General features: G+C 37.6%; 1 protein-coding gene across 7 annotated transcripts in view; it reads right to left on the bottom strand.

The window, feature by feature from the left end:
- Positions 1 to 23314, bottom strand: part of tns1b (tensin 1b) — a 60877-nt gene that overhangs the window by 20523 nt on the left and 17040 nt on the right. For 4 of the 7 annotated variants that reach the window (XM_043248921.1, XM_043248923.1, XM_043248922.1 and 1 more), the window contains exons 14-17: positions 6395 to 7822; positions 4672 to 4755; positions 1608 to 1792; positions 1373 to 1511 (exon numbers count right to left, since the gene is read on the bottom strand). In XM_043248921.1, the coding sequence (XP_043104856.1) occupies positions 1373 to 1511; positions 1608 to 1792; positions 4672 to 4755; positions 6395 to 7822 (1836 nt within the window). The remainder of the gene's footprint in view (positions 1 to 1372; positions 1512 to 1607; positions 1793 to 4671; positions 4756 to 6394; positions 7823 to 23314) is intronic. The other 3 variants (XM_043248924.1, XM_043248925.1, XM_043248926.1) reach the window with 2 other exon arrangements.

Raw genomic sequence — 23314 nt, 5'->3', positions numbered from 1 at the left:
AAGTCCAAGGAAAACAGAGCTGCTTAACATTGTGTGCGTCTAACCTTGTAAAGAGGCTACAGAATTTTACAAGAAGCTTTATATTAAACCTGCAGGGACAATATGCTGGAGGGTAAGATGAAGCAATAGGTTATAAAAACCTGTACAGGAGAAATTCATCTGCACATGAAACCTGAAACGCAAATGTGCTTGTTCTTGCACTGAGATACGATGACTGTAGAGGTTAACATGCGGCAGAAAAACTGCTGACGAAAAACATTTCTCAGACCCACAGACGTTGGGAATTGCTGGGGAGCAAGTGAGACCGGGGTCTTTCTGATCTGAGCACTTAAGCATGTCTATGAGCCAACACAAAGTGTGTGTTATCACTCAAACGGAGGCCACACATCTTTAACGTCGAGAACATGTGAATGAACTACAGCATCTGTTAATGATATCTACTGGCTCATGCAAACACCCCGAGGTAGAGTTGGATTTAAATGCAGCCAGACCTCACGTTGGCTTATAGACAGTGTGTTAATGTAATGTTAGCCCTAAAGATTCTCTTACAGAAAAAAGCAAAAAAAAAAAAACACCACTATTCCGATCTGATAATTATGAAACACAACGGCTCTGTCCCAAAACCTAGTGAGCTTTCTTGCCACCTATCACCTACATAGGCAGCTGCCTTCTAAAGCAGCATCTTAACTGATCTCTAATGTCAAACGTGTGCAATTTGGAACACTCTACATGGGAAGTGGCACCATACACCTGCAATGTGAATCGCAATTGATTTCACTTGAGATTTGTGTTAGCATGTTGCTAAGCTAATAGTAAAATATTACAATTAGAATGCAAACAAAATAAATACTGAATAACCCAAAGCTGTTTTGTTTTAAACTTTTAGTGAATTTTATTTGTTATCAACAACTGCCCACATTCTCCACCATCTTTGATGGTAGTATTCAGTTTTTTGCAAAGCATTTTCTCTGTGAAGGGAATAAGAAATGCTGCCTCAGAATATGGTTTAAAGAAGATCATAATCATGCTGGCTATGTTCTTGAATAGCATTTGTGTTAGAAACTCACCTATGATGTTGCCTATGTAGGCAGTTCAATAGGTTTTGAAACAGTGCTCTCTACTAAATCATTATGATACCAATAACAGCCAAATGATTGACACTTTTTCATTGTAGCTTATTGCTATGTTTCTATAGTTTTTAGAGCATTACTCTAAAAACTATATCAATGATATTTAAATGGCTGACAGGTAAACATTGTAGATTCTTGTTATGCTAAAACAGTTTTAAAATTACAGAATCCTGTGACCATTTTAAAGTGTTGACACAGAGGTAGTTATTCTGGCGCCCTCCTCCTCCAGTGGGGGAACTTACTCAGGTTGAAGTAAGGGGTTTGTGGCGAGACAGGGAAGGCAGGGGTTTGGGGTAGGGCCTCACCACCAACAATCGGAGGGGGGCTGACAGGACCCCCATCCATTTCCTCAAACGCTTCTCTGTAGCTGTGCATGTGTCTCTGGAGAAAGAAGGACAGGTGGACACATATCCAAATGCACAAACATTTACATCCACATTGACCTCTGAGATAGTAGGACTAATGCCAGTGGTTTACCTCCTTGGGCCGCCCCCCAGGATTCAGAGCAATGGTATTGGCCAGTTCGGGTGAGATACAGCGGATGGGGGACCGGACCAAGCTTCCTCGGGTTGGGCTGTCATCTTGGGAAAGGCCTTCACTGAGGGTCCGGCACCGTCCAGGAACCGAAGCCTCATCTGGTGACATTTCACCAGACTGAACTCCTGCCAAGAAAATAAATATATGACGTCATGCCTAACAGATAACTTTTATGGCCTGCAGGAGTACATTCATCATACTTAAAAATAAAAATATCCAAATGTCAGAATATTCCTTGAAGAAATCCATGGAAAACTGCCAATGAGCTCTTAAGAATGAACTCTCTGTCAAAAGCTGCACTGACGTCCAATTCGCACCACATAAAAGCCGGTTGGAACTATAAACAATGTTCTCATTCAAACAGCCTAGATTACAAAAAGCTGGAATATTAGGGAAACTCTGTGGATTTAAGGGGTAATGTGTACTTCAGGATAAAGCTTTGGAACAGCCTCAAAGTGACTCAGAAGCCTATTTCATCACGTTCTGTTTGATACCAAGAAGCTTACGGTGTAAATAAAACTGGATTTGTGTAAGTCTTCTCTACTAGGGAGGGGAAAACAGAGAACAGAAAAGGATAACTAAATGAATTTGGTAACTGAAAACAGATGGAATGCATCTCAATTAAGTTGTTTTCTAAGATTTTTCTATAATTACCATTATAATTTATTAATCTATTTTCAGTAAAAATATATTTTATTAAAATCTAATTGGTTTTACCCAACATTTGTGTATTTTTATCTAATTCATCTAATACGGAGCATGAAATGCATGAAATGAAAACAATAAAATGAATGATACTGGAAATTCTTGATACTAATGACCTTTCCATAGACTTAGAGACTTACAATGTGAGCAGGGTAACACTCTGCAATGTATTATGGTGTGTGCTATCACTGTCAATTTACAAATAAGAAAAAGGTGTTTTTTTGGGTTTTGTAAAAGCATGTACAGCCACACACAGTTTAAGGCATTTTCAACTGGACTCAGTTTGAGAGCAAGCAAAGCATTAATACATTCTGGTGGGAGTGAGTGGAATATCATGGAAACCGGGCAACAAGTTGAGCAAAATATTTACTGGCTCCCTGAGTGCAGCCTACGATTGATATCTGCGGTCAGACCACAGCTCAGACCACCAGAACCTCACGTGTGCTGGGAAACAACTTCAGAGAGATTGACCACTTCCACTTTTGAACAAGTGGCCACCCTTGCTCTTGAACGGTACGTTAGCTGAACGTCCAGGGTGCATTTAAACCATTTCTGGAGTTCTGCCCACAAAACGAGCAGTTCAGAACAATAGGGTAGTGATGTCACAAAGGGAGGTTCTTCAAAAGGGCTCTCACACTCCATCTGCAATCTATTCACATTCCTGGATCAGCCTCGTGCGGTTTCTACGACAATGTCAAACATTCGGATTCCAAAACTGACTGGTCTGGGAAGCGATGAATCCAGCGCTTGGATGTGCTGGAATATCACATGGTCTATATCCCCTTAGTGTCCCTTCAGACAAGGCTGGGAGAGGAAACATGCAAAACAGATGCAGTGCGCCAGATCTACAGCTGTGCATGACAAACTGTGTTGTTACCTTAGTGATCACACTGTCCTAATAGATTCAAGCTGCTGTAACTTAGGTGATTCAATACACTAAATATACTAAAATACTAGCTGCAATAAAGCACTCTAATTCACTAAATGAAGAAAAAGAAGAATGATATTTAATTATATTCATTAATATGCAATCACATAAACAGCAATATGTTTTTTAGAAATATTTCTACATTTTAACAAAAGAAAAATGCTATGAAGGAAACTGCGTGAGTACTTTGAGTGATTACAAAGAAATAAACTGACTGACATGCAATGCTGTAATTTTTTTTCTAAAACTAAAACTATTAAAATGTTTTTTTTTTGTTAATTCAAATAAAGCTGAATTTAAAAAAATAATAAGATGACAAATGTAATGGCAAAATTAAGCATTGCAAAATTACTCTCTAGGAGTCTTAATTGGCAAATTAAAATCCTATAAGCTTTTACAATGGTACTCCATTTTAAACCACTAGCAAAATCATTGATGAGTTAAGAAGCACAAGAGAAAAGTTTATTCTTTTTCTGGCATAGCTTTCTCGTTTTTAAACTTCAAGAATCCAGCATGAGGTAAATAAGATATCTATTCTAAAAGAGCAGGATATGTTGCTCTTTCTCTCTCCATAGTCTCATTTATGCCATTGTTCAATCTGTATTGGATTGGATCAGACTCAGGAGAGGTCCAGGACAAACATCCATCCTGGTATCTGGCTACTGAACACGGCCTGCATGGGCCCTCGAACGGGACCAAAGACAGTCGTTGTACGAGACGTTTACTCCCCTGTGACAGATAAGGATTGTATAATGGTCTCCAGACTCAAGGAGGATTTATTACCCTTTGTCCTTCATCTAAATGCAAAAACAGAAGTAAAGGAGAGTCCTTGAATGAAGCCAGTGTCTGCTCTCCTTGGTATTGTTCCCCAGGTCTGGTAGACTGGATCTTGTGACATGGGCTCAGTTGATCCAGACAGACTGGCCTTTGTCCTGCAACTGTGTAACTTTAACTCGTCACATAATACAAATGCAATTTGTTTGTAGAGGTCACCCAGCACAAAGGAGCAAACTGAAGTAATACTCTTGTTAACTGTTATTTCACCCAAACAAGGTGAAATTCCAGCACAGGTTAGTGGTTAAGGAAGAATAAGGTAGAGAAATAAAGTAGAGAAATAAAGATAGAGCAAATAGTGAAAGAAATAGGAAATGGGAGACAAATATTTTCCTAATTACTATGACTTGCCACAGTTTACTCTTTTAAAATTAAGCTAACCTACAATTAAACAAAAAATGTAACTATTGCATTAATACACTCATGTCATTCAAAAAAAGTGAGAGAGAATAGAGAAATAGCACACAACCAATCAACATGCACACAGGTGTTATAAATTAATGTCAGCAGGCGGCACAGAGCATCAGAGAGACCAACCACTGAAGGAGAAAGAGCGGCGGCGGTGGCCGAGCTCAGGAAGGTTCTGCCTGTCACTGATGCCTCGTATACGAGCAGTGTATTCTGCATACCATCGGGAGGAAGAGGAGGAGGAAGAGAAGTAGGAATGATTGACCATGGCAGGACGTAAAGGAGGAAGGTGAAGAAGAGGAAGGGAAGGCGGAGGTAAGGATGAGACGGGTGTTCCACAGACAGGATAAACATGAGAAATGAGAAAGAGGAGGAAAAGAAAACATTAGCATATGCTAGTGTATACTGTTAATGGCAAAAATCTTCAAAGATGTGTTGGGGTGATATAGATTTTAAAAATAAGTTGTAAATTTCCAATATATTGCCTAGTCCTAACATATAGCATATACTTGCCTTAACTTCAGTCGTAAAGATTAACCCACTCTATCTGTGGCGGGATGCTTTGTATGTTAAATGCAGACAAAGTGTTCCCTTAATTCCAGATAGTAAAGGTTCTGATAACCAAATCTCAGTACTTGATACTGAGAGCTCTTCAATCAGTGTTGCAAGAGCAAGGAATCAAGGGAAGGTTTTGAAGAAAGAGAGCGGCTTCCTCCTCATGCTGTCCTTCTCATTACAGGAACACTTATCTATGCTGAGTCAATAACACTGCTACAAGCGTTGTTCTGCAATAAAAACATAGCTGACTAGGTTTATCCATGAAAGCCTTATCTAAGTTGTTTCCTGTCAGGTTTACACTGGTTTCCTGAGGTTCTTGATTTGTGGTTTAGCTAACACAGGTCTTCTGACAAATCAGCTCTTCCTATCAGCTTGCAACCTTCATGATGCTTTTTAAACAATAATTTTGTAAGATATTAATGATAAATAAGATACATTAACTGTAAACCTGCACTGCACAACCACTAGAGGGCAAAAGTGAGCCCAAAGCCAATGCATCAGCACTAATTCAAGTAGCAGTATGTTTTACATTTATGTTTTTGGCAGATATGTAGCAAGGGTTATATATATATATATATATGAGTGTGTGTGTTTATGACATTTTCAGTTGTAAGATCCATCAGCAGCATGTTATAGACTTGGTAATAACATCTGTAATTGAAACTCAACATTGGAACAACCTAAACAAGATAGAGAATTTAGCTTGCAACAAAACAAGAATGGGTAAACAAACAACTCTTACGTGCTACCATCATTCTAAAATCATTGACAAGAAGAAGACCTAGACTTCCAGGAAAGTCCTTATAAACTTTCAAGCTGAACAGATAATGTTCACAGAAAAAAAGTGCACTGCCATAAAACAGCCCTCAGTTGTTTGGGCACTTCTCCAGATGTAATGTACAAATGTTCGGTTTTGGCTTGGCACAAAAAAGAAACGTAGTCTGATATTGAGGCTTAAGCCAGAAGCACTTTTGGACAAAGCTTTCTTTGTGATCTCACAGTGCTTATGTCAACGCCAACAAAGAAACTCCACCAAAAAAGGCACCGCCTTGAATATAAAAGGCAAGCTCTCAAGAAAAGCTTAACTCATGCACTCAAGACAAGCATGGAGATGTTTTCCTTTACTACATTTCCCTTTGACAGCATGTTTCAATTCACATTCTGTATATGCAGGAGCAAATGTAACCTAAAGGTTACATATCTTGGCTGGTTATCACCCAAGGATTGACTAATGTACCATTGCTATTGCACCTTTGAGCAAGTAAACTGAGAATTATGAAAGAGTTGATCTTACCAGCTACACGGTGAGCTACAAGACCATCCAATTTGTAGTTGGCATCTTCTGGTTCAGTCTCTTTAGGCAAAGGGGATGAGGAGGCAGAATAGCTACGCTGGCTCTCCTGAGGCTCAGGGGACTGGGACGTGGTACTTGGAGGGTAAATATTGAGAGGTTTCAACTGGAGAACCCCAAAGGTGGAGGAAGGCACTGTGGACTGGGACATAGGAGCCTGACCTTCTGTCTCAGAAGGGAATGCAGTATGCTGGGACATGGCTGGTCTCTGTTGGTTCATGGAGGGCTGTGGAGGCTCTGCGGCTACCTGTTGAAAGGTCAAAGGGTATCCCGCTGAAGAGATGCCACCTCGGTCATAAATGGTTGCATCTGCTTGGTAGGATGGCCGTGCTTGGGTTTGAGAGAAAGATGGTTGGGTGGTGACCACTCCACCTTCTCCAGATGGAGCACTGTGGGACTTGGGGACTTGAGTAAGTGCTGGATCCAGGTCCAGCATCAGCATGTTGAGGGCTTCAATGGACTGCTCGATTTCTTTCTGAGATGCCATGTGAGGAAACTCTGGAAGGCTGTGGGATTGTAGTACAGGATTGAAAGTGACCCCATCTGTGACTGGGACCTCAGGAACACCGTACTGTTGCCACACATTCAGTCCCCTTTGTACTGCATCCCTACTGCTGGTTGTGCGTGTAGGAGCTTTGGGCATGCACTTCTGCTCCGTGGTTGGAGTTGCCCCTAATGATTGAGAACGGTAGATGTTGCCATTTTGGTTTTTTGAGTAGCCACTAGAAGATCCTAAGTGCTCTTGGACAGATGAGGAGCTGTGGACTTTAGGCTCTGTCTTTTTCTCCAAGTAGGGAGTATCTTGTCCATTAATGACTGTCTCTGACTGGTAGTAGAGATCTGCTGGAGTGGCTCTGCCCTCAAAAGACGAGAGGGTTCCGAGACTGTCCACACTGTTCCCTTCCTGGCTGTTGGGCAGGTCATCGTCAAGGATATCTGTCTCACGGTCTATGTTGTTGTGTCCATTAACATGAACCTGGGCAGGGACAAGGTGTAGGACGCCGCCTCCCCCACTGCCAGAGCTGCTTTGGTAACCTGTTCGATGCATTGGTGCTTCCAAACCACTGAGCAACTGGTCCAGCTCCTGTTTTTCCTCTGGGCTCAGGGGCTGGGAGGACGGCTGACTCACCAAGGCCGGCTGATGGCTGGCTTCATCCGTGCGGTCAGTTTTTATGGAAGCGGTAGAGTTGCCCGAGTCACTGCTTACAGACAAGGCGTGGTCAACTGGTGGTAGAGTGTGGTCAACAGCAGGTAAAGTGTGATCAGCAGTGGCTGGGAGACCATTGGTTGTGACCCCGCCGTCGAGAGACTCTTTCTTCCTAACCTTAGCGTAGAGACTACCATCAAGTGGACCTTGTGTGTGAATAACGTCTGTAGAAGACAAAAATGAAAAAGGAATGTGTTAATACATTCAGCTATTTCATATGTACACATAAATGTCCCAACTTCACGTTAGGACTAAGAATGACACCTTAACTTTGTAATTATATTATTAAGTCCTTGTTTGTGCTACCATAACACAGCACAAGTTTCAAACTAAGCAAAAGCTACACTTCTCTCTTCAGTGGTAACAGAACACGAGATAATCTATTCTAAATCCTAAAATAACTGGATATTAAATACTGTTATAGTTTAAAAAAACAAAAAACTATTTAAACATTTGCTCTCCCCATGAAATCCCATACAAAGCACGAAGAGAACTAAAATGTTTCATTTAAAGGGATACTCCACACAAAATGTTGATTAGAACCTCATTTACTTCCATTGTATGAGCAAAAACACATACACACACAAACATCATATAGGTTTGGAACTACATACTTTTTTAGGTTTTTAGTGGCAACAAAAAAAATTATTGGAGAAAAAGATTTTTTATAGTGGACTACTGAGATAATTCTGATTGTTTTTAAGCACCTAAACACTTATGGAGAGTCCATGTCAATTTTTTGGAAAGTCAGGCAGATTTTCTCCCTGAAACATGCACGTGTACTCACACATGTAACGAATGGCAGCGAATGGCAGCTCCGCCTTGTACAATGAGTCAGTTTGCACCTCTCATGAGAGGCACCATGCTCCCAGTCCAAGCCAGTGACTCACCAGTGGAAAAATCATCACATACAAGATTGGAGGCATTTCCTCTCTCCTTGGAATTGTAGCATCATTTCCTATACTCGCACATTAACACACACACGTTCGTCACTTACACAAAAACACAACACACCTATTTTAAGGGTGGCTGTGTGTCAGTGTATCTTTGGCACTTAACAATCAGTATCTTGTTTCCCTGTGGTCACGCATTTTAATAACAGACTGTAACTGTTTTCTGGCTTTCCAAAACCACTAGGCCACTGTTTGACAGTTCACTCTGCAATGGCCTTTTGATATCAACAATGCATTGCAATCCCAGAAAAAAAAATTGCAGTGTTCTGTTCAGTGTGCTTGGGAGAATGAGACTGCCTCAAAACCACAGACTGTGACAAAATGTCATTCATTCAGATTGAGCCAGCCAGAAACACTCACACTGAGTTTCCCATGGTGTCTTAATGCAGGATCTGTCGAGCCGCAAATCTGATAATACAGCTGGGAAAAGTGGACACAATGCTCTGCGCTCTGCTGTGCTGTTTTTTTTGACACTCTATAGCACTAATAGCTGAAGACGAGAGACTGTGGCTGCCTAGTCATGAAAAGTCGTGACATAAAGCGTGAATTCTCAACTCTGGCACTCAAGGTCCACTTTTAGCTTATTGTTTAGCTTCAACTTTGATCGAACTCACCTGCCTGCAACTATCTAGCAATGCAGAAGACATTGATTAGCTTGTTCAGATGTGTTTGTGTTTTATTTTTAAGTGACAACTGGAGCTGTTTTATCTGAAACAGGTGGTATCACAATAAATACAGTGGGGGGAAAACTCATGTAATGCTGCAGCAGTATTGGTCGATGACTGAACAGTGATAATCTGCATACATTTTGTAATCAGAACGTCTATCCTCTAAAAAGCAGTATGTACATTCTATGAAATGCTTTTTCCAGTTTGCTAAAAGATCTTTTAAAAGTCTATTTTTGTACAATTCTAAATACAAAATAAATGAATGAAATCAATGAATTTTAATATAGTATGATATATAAAAATGTCTTCAGAAAAGTAACACATTTTTAGTTTAATTTCAATTTAAATTTTAAGCCTTGGGTTCTTACAAAGAAAATTTTATGCTGATATTCTCAAGTTTACTATGATTTTATTTTTATTTTCTATTAAAAACTCTAATCTGCAAAACTCTTCCACTGCTTTTCAATCAGCGACCAGTGAACATCATATGGTCTGTGAACAAACTCTAGATCTGAGACTAACAGCTTCCTCAAGATCCTTAAAAATAGACTTCCCAGGTTACCTCAAAAGACCTGTTAACCTTTAGGTTGTAGATGTCTACTTGCAACAAATTCAATGATCACCTTTGACCCAGAGTCACATGCAGCTATGTGACCTACTGCTTAGACTGGAGTTTAAACACGAGTACACAAGCTGATGTCTGTCAAATGCTTCCGACTTTGATGTCCGTTTTTGCACATCAGATGGTGCATCGACAAGTAACACTACCAACTGCAACATATTATCCAGCATATAAGAACAATTTCCGTGACATTGATGACAGCAGTAATGGCTGCATAAAATTTTGCTTTGCGTCACAGCAATAAATTAAATCGATTTACTTTAAAGTGCCCCTATTATGGACTTTTGAAAATTACCTTTCATGCAGTGCGTGACAAAGTGAATAAAAACATCTTGCAAAGTTTTAAATCTGAAAGTGCACTGTGTATAAAGTTATCGTCTCTCAAAAGAAAGTCGTTTTTAAAATAAATCCAGTTTCATGTTGATGCCAACATGATAGCATATTGCCTGTCCACTTCTTGGTCTTTTTGCGTTGGTCTTAATGAAAATCCAAATTCATTCATTGCCACTAGATGCTGCTTTTAGAGCGGTAAAAATAGTTGTTTCCCCAGTAACGCTGTACATAAAGCCGTACTGCTCTCAAAAATGCTGCTCTATAAGGAATAACAGGCATGATGAAATGAAAATTAGACCAATCATCGCAGATTAGCGTCACACAAAGGAGGGTTTTGGAAAAAATAATCATTTAGTGAATCGTATGGGAGTTGTTGGGGAAGTAAGTTTAAAAATAAATCCCTATTATAAGATAATGAAAGTGTTTATTAACCTTCCATGCATGTCAACCTGTTATTGGGGACCACCGAAAGTAAAATGTGAACTTTTCATTACCATAATAGGGGCATTTTAACGTATTACATTTCACAAAAGTATTGTTTTTACAGACTTTTTGAAGAATAAATTCACCTCTGGTCATCACTTGCTTTCTGACATCCCTAAATCCGCATAAACCAAACTTTGCAGGAGTGAATTCAGATGTTTTCTAATGATATGGCCTAATGTCAAAACTGAGATGACTGTTTGTTTCTCCTATATGAGACCAGGCCTAGAGCCAGATTTTGCCTTTTACAGCATAGTGTGGAAAAAATGAGCATTTCTCCCCCATTCTTGCCCTTTTCTTTCCCTCCAGAGTTTCCCCTAACAATCCCTCAGCTGTTTCAAACATCTCCCAGCATTCTAGTACTTCAAAATAACACCCACCCCGCACCGCGGAGGAAAGCGGCACCTTGTATAATCCTCTCAGCAGGTTAAAACTTCATCTCAGATGAGCCGACCAGATCTCATGTTTTATTTGCACCTTAAAAACACCTCATGACTTAATATACTGACATCAGAGGAGCTGTCGCTGTCATTAAAATCTGCCATCTCGATGTGGAATCAGACACGCCTCTTTCTTGAAAAAGCAATCATCTTCTATTTCGGCACGCTTTTTATCACCTGTTTGCGGACACGGGTGATATCACGCCCAGATCGCGTTCATCCCTAATCATCGCCCATAAAAATAGCAGGATGTGAGCACAAGCTAAAGTGCTTCAGATTTTTTTCAAAGCACAAAAAGAGCCACAAGAAGACGTGCCTACCTGCCTTAGTGCAAAGCTCTGTAAATGTCCAACAAGAAACAAAGTTGTAAAAAGTCTGCGTGTTTTCTTGCTCCCGAGCTCCAGCAGCTCAACACTAGCGAGTGGGAGTAGTTTTGCATCAGAAAGCTCTCTCCTCTTTCTCCACCTCCTGTTTTAACTCCGATTGAGCTGTGCTGCTGAAGATGACACGACTCTTTCCTTCTCGTTGGATGTACAACACCCCTTGTGAGGCGGGTGTGAATTTATCCTCGCCCAGCTGTGTGTCTGGTGTCTACTAGAGTGACATCACTGGGGCTTTTTCTGTCGGATAGGCTTGTTATCCTTCACTAACTCCTTGGCTCTGCTCCAAAACCCAGTCAGAAGCCTACAAAGGCAGCATTTAAAGGCATCATTTCAATGACACAAAGATTATTCTAATAGAGAGATGCCTTCTTTCATCCAAATTATGCAGCATTATAATTTATTCAGTAGGAAAAATATTATTCAGAAAATGTATTTTTGAAATTATATAATGATTCGATCGATTAAAAAAATATTGGTAAAATGTTTAACAATTCAAAACATTTATTATTATTATTATTATTAATGTAAATATATAATATACAAATATATAAAATATATAACATAATATAAAAACAATCATAATTAATCCATTACAAAAATAGCTACAAGGAAATATTTTTGAAATTGACTTATCAAAAATAATTTAATGCCAAAAAATTATGCTAAAAAGTTAAATAATACCATTATTTTATTCTTTTTGATGTGTAATGTTATCTAACAAAATCAACTGTACAACTTTCTGATTGTAATCGGTGACTTATAAGGTTCATACATTTATGAGGAAGCCTTAAAAGTCAACTGTCTATGTAGGCAGTGTACAACTGAGCAGCAGTTTTGGAACACATCCCTTCTCAAACACACTCTAGGGCTCTCACTAGCCCAGAAGTCAACACTGTGCATCCATAAACACTGGAGCTCTGTTCCAAAACCTAGTCAGCTGCTTTCTGTTTCCACTTGTTTTCTAAAAGCAATAATCTACTCTAATACAAGTGTTTTTACCGCGGTTTTACCAGAGTTTTATTTTGCGCCTAGAACACCCCTTACTGGTTTTGGCTTGAACATTATGATTTCACGGTACTAGTTTTTGTCTAAATGGAAAACTGGCATATTATATTCAACACTGTTTACGAAGCCTTACCTTATTAAGATTTACAAGCACAGGCAGCTGGGGGGCTTTCAGTGTATGTGTGTGTGTTTTTATAGTGTTTCCCAATAGTAGGAAAACAGTAGGCCTATCTGATTTCACATTACTTCACAGATGTGGACATTTGGTCAGTCAATGGTTGATACATTAATGTTGTACGTAAATGGCTTAAGGCATAGCTAATTGCTTAAAAATAATAATAATAATAATAATAATAATAATAATAGACTTTTATGCACGACAAGCATGACATCATGGCTTATGTTTCATGGTGGGCGGAAAAAGCTATTTTTTTTTTTTTATGGACGATTCAAGTAGCAAAACATGAACCGCTTACTTGGACTAATTAAGGGCAGGTAATGTTTAAAAAATGCCAAAAAATGTGTAACGTGTTAAATCAAGGTTTTTTTCTTTACTTAAGCTGTCCATTAATAGTCAAAATTAATGATTTCTCTATATCTTTTATCTAAACATTTGTGCTTAAATAGATCAATAATTGTGGCTGCTGTTCTGTGAGTGATAGTCTGAGCTTTCAAGGACGTGGAATGAGATCAAACCAAGAGGAAAGAGAAAAAAAAGTTAACGGAAGGACTGTACAAACTTCACATGGTGCGTCTGCAGGAAATGAATGTACTGTATATGTTTGTGTAAGTCAGTCAGAAACAGACCGGCAGTCAGCAAACAGAAATCCTGACAATGTGACACGACTGATATCCATGAAATGACAAACACCCGCTGCCATGAATCAAAACATACAATGTGATCATCGCTTTAACACCTGCTCCTAAAACACTCCCACGACTGGATCGTACTCTCGCGAACCAATGTGGTTTACATCACAGCTGTGTAATTCATCTGATCTCATCTGCAATTAAATGTTTTTTTTCCCCAAACGATGGCAATATTTGAACAATTTAAGTGATGTAAACCCTTAGAGATCACCAGTGATTGCTTTAACACGTGAAAGACAGGACATCAAACTTAAAAAACATTCATACTGAGCAACAGACCTTATATTGCTTGTGCTTATATATATATTTTCATGCTGCTTTTTTGCACTTCCTCACTATGACTGCATTTATTTGCTAAAAATAAAAAATAGTAAAAAAATAAAGTTTTGTACAATGCCAATAAAGCAATATGAATGTGATTTAAGTTTTAATGAAATGCGGTCACTGTAACTTTGGTCAAGAGCTGCTGAGAAAACCTTGTGTAAGCACTTTAGAAGAAGACAAAGTGCTGTGTTTGACTTCGCAGATGCTCATCACAAGAGCCCTCTGGTAATGGAGCCAGTATAAGGTAAGTGCAGGACATTAAATATGCATTAAAGATGCTTTTGATGGGCCTCTTATATAAAGGCAGAGATGAAAGAGTTGGAAAAGCTATGTGTGATTAAAGCACAGAGAAAAGAAAAAAAAAATGAGCAGAACCTCACCACATCTACTCCAACTAAATGTCCCTCAAGCAGTTAGCACCTTAAAACAATATCATATCTAAAACAAGATCATATCTTTGTTCAGACAGGCAGCAACAACGATTTTTGGAATACCTTATTCAAATGATTTGTTAGTTAGTTTTCAACCTAAACACCAAAAAGCTGTGTGAAATATGTCATTCTTACAATCCAGTTGTAAACAATATTCTTCATTTCATTTATAAACTGCAGTGATATGTACTTGTTAATACATATTTCACGTCTCACTAAAAAGTACGTTTATGCCATGTGACAAGGTAGGATATAGACTAAACAGTCTCAACAAATAAACTTGAGAGTCATTACTAAAATGGAAAGAATCTCAAAACCAAATTAAAAAATGGATGCATTCAAAACGAATACGAATCAAGATGAGATTTTGGCCATATTTTCCCCCGTTTTGCTATATCTCAATCGGAGAAAGACGCCGCTTATGTTTTTCAGTGGCAGTGAGCTTCATGCACGAAGCTTTCCACGTGACTCCAGCAAGAGGCCATTCACTGGTAACGCTTTATTGGCGCTTACGTTGCCTTTAAGGAAAAGCAATCACGCCCCTCTCAAAGTGCTGGGAACAGAGAGGGCGAAACGAGGGCGGCTCTTTGATAGGCATGCAGTGGCTGACTGCGGTCGAGAACTGGCCCGGGCTATTTGCTCCACACGCTTACGCACACAGACCGCGCACACCAGCTCCTCATCACACACTTCATCATTAGTCCTCAGAGAGCTTTGGAGAACCAAAACAATGAATTACCGAATCAAAACTAAATGAGGCGCTTTTGAAACTGCATGTTGCGGTTCCACTCACATGTAGCCCTGTTGAGGGTATCGCGTGTAGAACTGGCCTTTCAGTATCTCTGTAGTTAACTTCTTAAAACCTGTGGCTAGAGAAAACAGCCGTCTCTAAAGCAACTGATGACACAATTCATTAAGGGATAATTAATAAAGCTGCTAAAGAAAACTACAACTGCATTTAAAAGCTCTAGGCGTCTCCAGACAAAACATTTACGCCCAGGCTTGTCGCTAGTTATCTAAAGTATTAGGTTAAATCTCAGAAAAACCTGCCAAGAACCTGCCTGGGTCATATTTCATCTCAGAATCTTAGGATTTTGATACTGAAACATGGATTCTTTCTTCATTAAGTACATTTTTAATAAAAACTAGACAAACGTCCATCATAAACCAAATCTGTCTTCACATGAAGCCTCTGACAGCTCACAATCCACATTCATTTGAATTATTTTTTTTTTTATATATCAATTTTGAACTGGAAACAGAATTTTATTGAAATAATCTTCAGCAAAGCGCCAATATTTTTTATGCACAACCTTACAACAAAAAATAATTTCTTATAGGGTGAGGCGTAATATTTCTTGTAACTGATTCCAGGCAAAGAGTAAATTTTACAGTAATTTAATGTCCTTTGGGAAACATAATTCTATTAAATGTTCACGTACAGATTCCTGCCCTGTGACTCCATGCCTCTATGTCTTAAAAACTAGCCTAAAGTAAGTAATTAATTATTATAAATTTTTTAATTAAAGTAAAAACTGGCCCCAGATATCTAACAAACCAGTGACTGTGTGAGGAAACCCCACTGGGTTTCTCAGTCAGCGTTAATGAGAGACGGATGCACATAACTGGACTCTGGGGCTCATAAATATCATCACTGCCATCTGTCACAGGTCAGTGCGAGCTATTTAGGGGGGAATATCTGACCCGTGCTGAGCTATGTGCGTAGGTCTCTGGAATGCAGGAGAAACGGGACAATCTTGTCTTGTAAAGCGGAGGAGAGGAGAGGTGGAGTTTTGATCTTCACGAGAGTGCGTTTCTTCTCTGAACGGTAGTTAAACCTAAAGACAAACACAGATCCAGCGAGAGGGGTCTGGACAGCAGCTGCGGGCATGTCGTGGGTGTGAAGGCAGAGGTCAAATGTTATGATTGGCTAAATGTGAATCCTCCTGAAGGCCCTGGACGCAGCCTGACAAAACAGCCTACGGCGGACCCGCGCTGAACAACTGAGCCTCTGTGTTCATAAAACTGGAGGAGCGATTCAGGAGCATTCTGGGCATGGTGTGCACACGGGCCTTTCATAAGCTCTGACATTTGCTATATATTACGCAATGAGTTTGGAGTCAAAGCAGTCTAATCCCTGAGATACAGAGAGACAAATCTAAAGCCCCGTTGACATGATAAGGACCCGTACTGTATGCAAAAAAGCAGACAAAACAGCAACACTTCTCATTAAACACGAGAGCAATGGCGTCAGATGTGCATCACGGTTCGGACGCAGCACAGTGTGTTTCTTTTGTGTTTGGATAAAACTAGTCAAGAACATTTTACTCCTCAAATGAAAAACTTTTTTTTTTAGCTAAAAAATACTGTCTAATACTGATTTACCTGTAAAGAAATGTTTCAAGGAACAGAAATTTCACACAGCTTCAATCTCAGTAAACATTTACCCAACTACTATCAAACGTATTTCTACATAAATACAACAAAACATTTTCTTGTGACCTTCCGTGAAGTATTATGACAAAAGTCATTATTGAGAACTGCACCTGTTCTGCAGCTGCATTAGAGCATCATGCTACAATTTATGAAATTAATAGTACACTTAGTACACACACACACACACACACATATATATATATATATATGTATATGTATATGTGAAATGAAATGCAGTGAAAATGTAATGTACTGATAAATTTGCAAAGTACAAAAATAGAAAGTAAAAAAACATAATAAAATACATAATATACAAATAATAATATACAAAATATACAAATAAACATAAATCATTGCACTACTGTAATAAGAATAATATTCATTATAAAATAAATCTTAATGGTCCTTAAAACATGCCTCCCTTTTTCAAGTCAAAGTTTAATTTATTGTAGTTTTTTATGAGTTTTTATGAGACCCATTGAGGGTTTTAAGGCATTACTTACCAGGAGTAAGTGTTTATTACATTCCTACAGGTGACAGGTGTTCAAGCATTTTTCATCATCATCATCATCATCATCATCATCTCTCTGTCCTCTTTCTACTGTCCACAAACTCAGAATGTGATCGGGAATAATATGCAGTAGACACTTCCATATTTCCAATTCCAACTCATCTGTGCACAAACCTAAGCTTCTGCCACTGTGTCAAAACAACGTGACAAAAACATCCGGAGACCACACATGTGAACAAACAAGCCTCAGGTAGTTAAATCCGTCAGAGGGGAAACACGAAAAGTGCACCTCTGGTGTCATGTGTTAACAGATGGTGACAGTAAAAACCTAGCATTGTTGACGACACAGCCGAGAACTGAACTTACAGCCTGCTGAAACGGTTAACCGTCTCATTTTGCTGGCAAAGCTACTGGTTTATAGCCACAAAATTAAACGACATTCAAAATGGAGAGGCCCAGCCTCCCATCACAAGAAGGTTTAATTGAAGCCAGCTTGATGTGTAGACACGTTTATTACATAATAGTTAGACTGCCAGCCGCACAAATAGACCATAATAAAGTTCAGCTTTGCACAGCTGAACTCCAAAACGCAATTCAAACACCAATTCTGCAACAACTGTGATGAAACTGCAGTCGACGCTCTGCTTAAGAGCTTAGCTTAAATATGCGCTAACCGCACTTAGACTCGTAATAAGGAAATCAGCTGTGCCTGCAAAACCTTGGACAAAAAATACATACTTAATACGGGTTGATGAAATTAAATGCAGCCAGTGAGATTCATTCGAATCTCTGCGATGTTTCTAAAGGCACAATCAAAAGCTGTTGGGTCCTTATTAATTCAAACTAAGTATATTAGAGTCTTGAAAGCACATTTAAACTGTTGGAATTTAAGCAGTCTTAAAACGTCACATTGTTCTTTAACAAAAATAGTGAGGGTGTAATCGTACTTTTGGCACATGATTTGTCAATTATCTGCACTTATGACTTAAATATCTTGACTTCAAATTTAGAAAAATAAGTTATCTGTTTCATGCATATTAAAGAATGTGTCACATTATATCACTAAAATAAAGACCTGATCATGGTGCCTGTGCCTATATATATATATATATATATATATATATATATATATATATATATATATATATATATATATATATATATATATATATACGTGACTTATTTTTTTAAGAAAAAAAGAAATATATAAAATATTTTAAATACAATTATTAAATAAAATAAAATGAATAAATGAACAAAATACACAAATTAAATAAAAAATAAAGTCAAAGAAATGCAATATTCTAAAATAAAGCAAAATGATAATGTAACCAAATAATTTGTAAATTATGCAAAAAGTGATATTTCTAATTTCTAACATTCTGATTGGATCAATATAGAGGATATATAGATAAATGTCACCTGCAACAAATAGTTAAAGGGAGACATTAATTAACTACAATAAAAGTTTCAAACTATTACAACCTATCATTTACACACAACAAAAAATTGAGTTTTAAACTTGTATTTTTCCCTAAACCTTACAGAAACGTTCCTTGAAGAATCCATTTCTGACGATGAAGTTGTGAAGAACAAATCATTCACACAGCTTTACCTAGAGCAGATCAGCTTCAACAGTCCTCCCCAAACAATTCTTCTACCTCTTCTGGGTTTTTACGGTCCAAAAAACGCAGTGACAATACGATCCAGTCTGATCCGTGTGTGTGCAGTGAACAGAGACTCTTCGCTCTGTCACTCTCCCTCTAGTGACTGATAACAAAAAGTCTTTTTGGTATCCAGGCTGGAGGAGTTGGCTCTTTTTCGCACACCATCTCTGTCAGCGCCTCTCCAATCCCATCTCCCCGTCGTCACACTTTTCTTACCCAACCATCCCAAAAATGCTGTGGGCAGGGCCCCGGCCAAATATGGGGAGGCCATGTAAACAAGGCCTCGGCTCTGTCTCCTGACTCCCCTCCAGTGCTTCAAGCTGAACCCCATGAGTCAGAGCCACCGCAAAGACTCTGATGGACAGAGGGATTGTTTTTATAGTCCTAACGCCTGTCCTCACCTTTCACTTGTTTCATGTTGCCATGGAACTGTGTTTGGATGGTTACTGAATGTTGCAATTCGATGTCAATTTTTATTGTCTTCCTGAACTGAATTCGCTTTTTGTAATCAACATGAAAAGTTTGGATTCAAATGTATTATGTATATATATATATATATATATATATATATATATATATATATATATATATATATATATATATATATATATATATATATATATATATATATATATATATATATATATATATATATATATATATTTTTTTTTTTTTCATTAGCAATGACGAAAAATATTTCTACATAGTAATCGTGAGCCATGGTGAGCATACAAGATTTTGTTGTAAAAAATATCCAAAGTCCAAATATTCAAATAGATGGAGTTTGTGGATTAGTCATGTGAATTTTAGGCCACAATTATTTGAAATTATAGGTTAAAATGTATATATTTACATGCTGTCTATAATCTGCATGATTTTGTCATATTATACACATATTATTGATTAATCATCTTTTTTTAGGTGGTTGCATATTTTATTTTATATGCAATTTAAATAAATTTAGTAGACTAACTTTCAACTAAATTTGTATATTTAAGTAGCTAAAATAAATTGATTGTAACCACTTATCTTATAATAATAAATATTTAGCATCATGTTTTTCAGTGTATAATATATATCATTGTTCTATCTATCTATCTATCTATATATATATATATATATATATATATATATATATATATATATATATATATATGTGTGTGTGTGAACAATCCAAAAAATAAAAATCTATTAATACTGACCTATAATAATAATGCTATGCGAGAAAATGTTCACTTTTCACATTCCCTTTCAAAATTCGACCTTCCATTTCACTCAGAAACAACACATTATCACAATTCAATTTGTATGGACTTCCAGAACGTATTAAACGAAACAATGCATATTATTCTAAATGCTCATGACAGAAAACTTTGAAAACAAGACACAGAAAGCTTTTTTGATGGCTTCCAGCCCAGCGCTGAAGCAGGCAATGCAGTGTCTGTGGTTTCTGAGGTGTACAAATATCAGTGGACCAGCAAAGATTGGCCTTGTTTTGCTCTAACCTTGCCAGCAGCTCCTGTTAAACAGTAAAGTGCTATCTGTGGTCGCGGCATGAAACAGATAAGACATCAATTACTGAGCTATTAACATCCAAGAAGAGATAAAGCATTATTATCTTAAAATGCTGCCCTCTCATTTGTGGGCCACTCTAATTATGGCGCTCAGTCCAAATCGAGCCAGTTTTAAGATAGCGGTTTGCTTCTCGAATACTGTATGGGAAGAACGCTGAATGGCTTTAATGCTACAAGTTTAAAAGATGCATTAAGATCGTTCACCCAAAAATGTGTTTTTCATCATTACTATTTCTTTATTAACATGGATGATGGTTTACAATGTATTACAATCAACCTCCAAAATTCCAAATTACAGATTCTCATCACAGTCGTGAAATAGCTTTGTGTGAGAAAACTGGACTCCGAGCGCCCTAAAGATACTTCCCAAACATAATGTCTGGAACATTTAAAATCTGAAATAAAATTTTTAATCATTAAATTAGTAAAATAGAACATTTGTCTGTAATTAAACGATAAGGAAAGTATGATATCTATCATTTTAGCCTATTCACCTCTAGCGTCTTACTGAATTAATGAATGAACAAAGAAATGTCTGTTCATTGGTTTAAACCAATTGTTAACCACTTACATTCATTGCATTGAAACAAGAATCGTGAATATCACGCAAAAAAAAAGACACAATAGGGGATTTGTAAAGAAAATGATGTGGGTAAACTATTTCTTTACGAATATGGGAATTTGCCACAATTGCATATTAATCATTTTCACCGTCTAGTCTTTAAAATCCTTCGGACTTTAGCAGATGAGGCAAACAAAGAGTCATGGAAGGAATGGCTTGAGTTCACTGTTCTTGGTCTATCTTCAGTCTCAGCAGACGGAACGCATGAACTCCAGCACAAAGGCATAATGTCTGGCTGCTTATCACGTCTCTGGAGTCGGTCCTCTGGCTGCAGTCACTCAATGGAGATGTTTGACTGTGTGATAGGCATCTAAATTCATTTGCAAATGTGCCCTTTTCATTCAGCAGTCCTACTGACTGAAGACAGGCTGTTTCGAACGCGGCTTATTAGAACGATTTTCGAAGGACCATGTGACACTGAAGACTGGAGTGATTCAGCTTCAGCACACAAGAATAAATTATATTTTAAAATATATGAACCTGAAAAAACATAAATAAACTTGTTTCACAATAATAAAAAAAATTTTAATCCAATAAATGCATAAGAGACTTCTTTCAAAGATTTAAAAATGTTACTGACCCCAAACCTTGAAATGGTAAATATATGTGGGCATCTCATAAAACACTGCCAGGGGGCAGTTTGGGGTCTTGCCTCTTGACCGGAGATTTAGATTAGTTTACACCCCTCTTAAAGGTGGAAGGCAAGGGCTTCCTATTTCTGCCCGCTCTATTTAAAGCAGGGACTGGTCAAGAGGGTGGCAGACTTTATAGCCTTTATAGCCCGTCATCTCAAATGTCTTCAACAGAGAACAGAGTAGAATTTAAATGTGTGCTAAACTGACTGGAGCTCCTAAAATTCGACCCCAGGGATGTTAAAAATAACACGGCCATATAGTCTCGACAGTTTTAAAAGTATTTTTTGGATCGCAGCAATCAAAACGTAGTCTTGTTGAACAGATAACATAAACACGCCGCTTGGGTGTTTTCTGAGACAAAATAATTTGCAGTTTTGGACATTGTGACTGGACGGGATTGGTCGGACCGTCTCCTCGCGGCATGAATTGCACAATTCTCAGCCAACGCCTAGAATATTTCGTGAAATGCCACTGGAAGCTGAAGAGGGAAACGCAGGCTTGGGATGGAGTGACTGTGGTCAAATGCCCACGGGGAAACTGGGCTCTGTTATTGGGATCGTACCAGCCTCCAGGCCACCTCCAGACTACCCACAGTCCTTTCTGATGCATACCGCACACACAAAATAGGGTTAAAATCACCATTTTTGGTCTGATTTATGGGTGCTGGTGAACAGATTATATTGTTCTCCAAACATATTCCAACATATAACATGTAATAATAATAATAATACATGATTAGACTCGGTCTTAGTAAAGTGAAGATTTTAAAGTAAGATTTTTTAATCTTCCTGAGACACTCACCAGAGCTGCATTTATTTGATCACAAAAAAAAAGCAATTGTAAAACCCCTTAACTTTCGATTTTAAAATATTTTAAGTAATTGAGTAACTTATTTTTGTGATGCGAAGCTGAATTTTCAGCATCATTGCTCCAGTCTTCAGTGTCCTTTAGAAATCATTCAATTATACTGCTGAATAAGAAATATTTCTTCTTATTATTATCAATGTTAAAAACAGTTATTTAAAAAAAAAGTTTGAGGAATAAAAAAAGATAGAAATTAATACTTTTCTTCAGCAAAGATACATTAAATTTATCAAAAGTGACAGTAAAGACAAAGAAAAAAGAAAAAGAAAAACGTGAATATGTATATATATATATATATATATATATATATATATATATATATACACACATACATATATATATATATATATATATATATATATATATATATATATATACACACACACACACACACACACACACACATATATATATATATATATATATATATATATATATATATATATATATATATATATATATATATATACACAGATGTATGTATACACAGTGTATGTGTACATATATGTATAGTTTCCACATAAATGTTCATTAGCAAAACTGTTTCCAAGATTTATAGTAATAAGAACTTTTATAAAAATCAGTGGAATTTTTTCTGCATTACAAATGGCTAGTGTATTTTACGAGCGGTTGAATCTTGCACAATACTGGTAGTCCAAAATTAGAATGTTGGAGCAGACTTTATTATATGTCACAAAAATATTTAATCACAAATAAGATGAAATGTACATAAACTAAAACTTACACAGTACTGCCTAACCTCAACAGAATTGCATACATTTCCTCTTTGCATTCCTCACTCTGACTTTCGCTCTCCAGAGATCTGACCCACCAA

Source organism: Puntigrus tetrazona, chromosome 9 (assembly GCF_018831695.1).
Source record: "Puntigrus tetrazona isolate hp1 chromosome 9, ASM1883169v1, whole genome shotgun sequence".
Taxonomy (NCBI): domain Eukaryota; kingdom Metazoa; phylum Chordata; class Actinopteri; order Cypriniformes; family Cyprinidae; genus Puntigrus; species Puntigrus tetrazona.
This window is presented reverse-complemented; position numbering and strand designations above follow the sequence as displayed.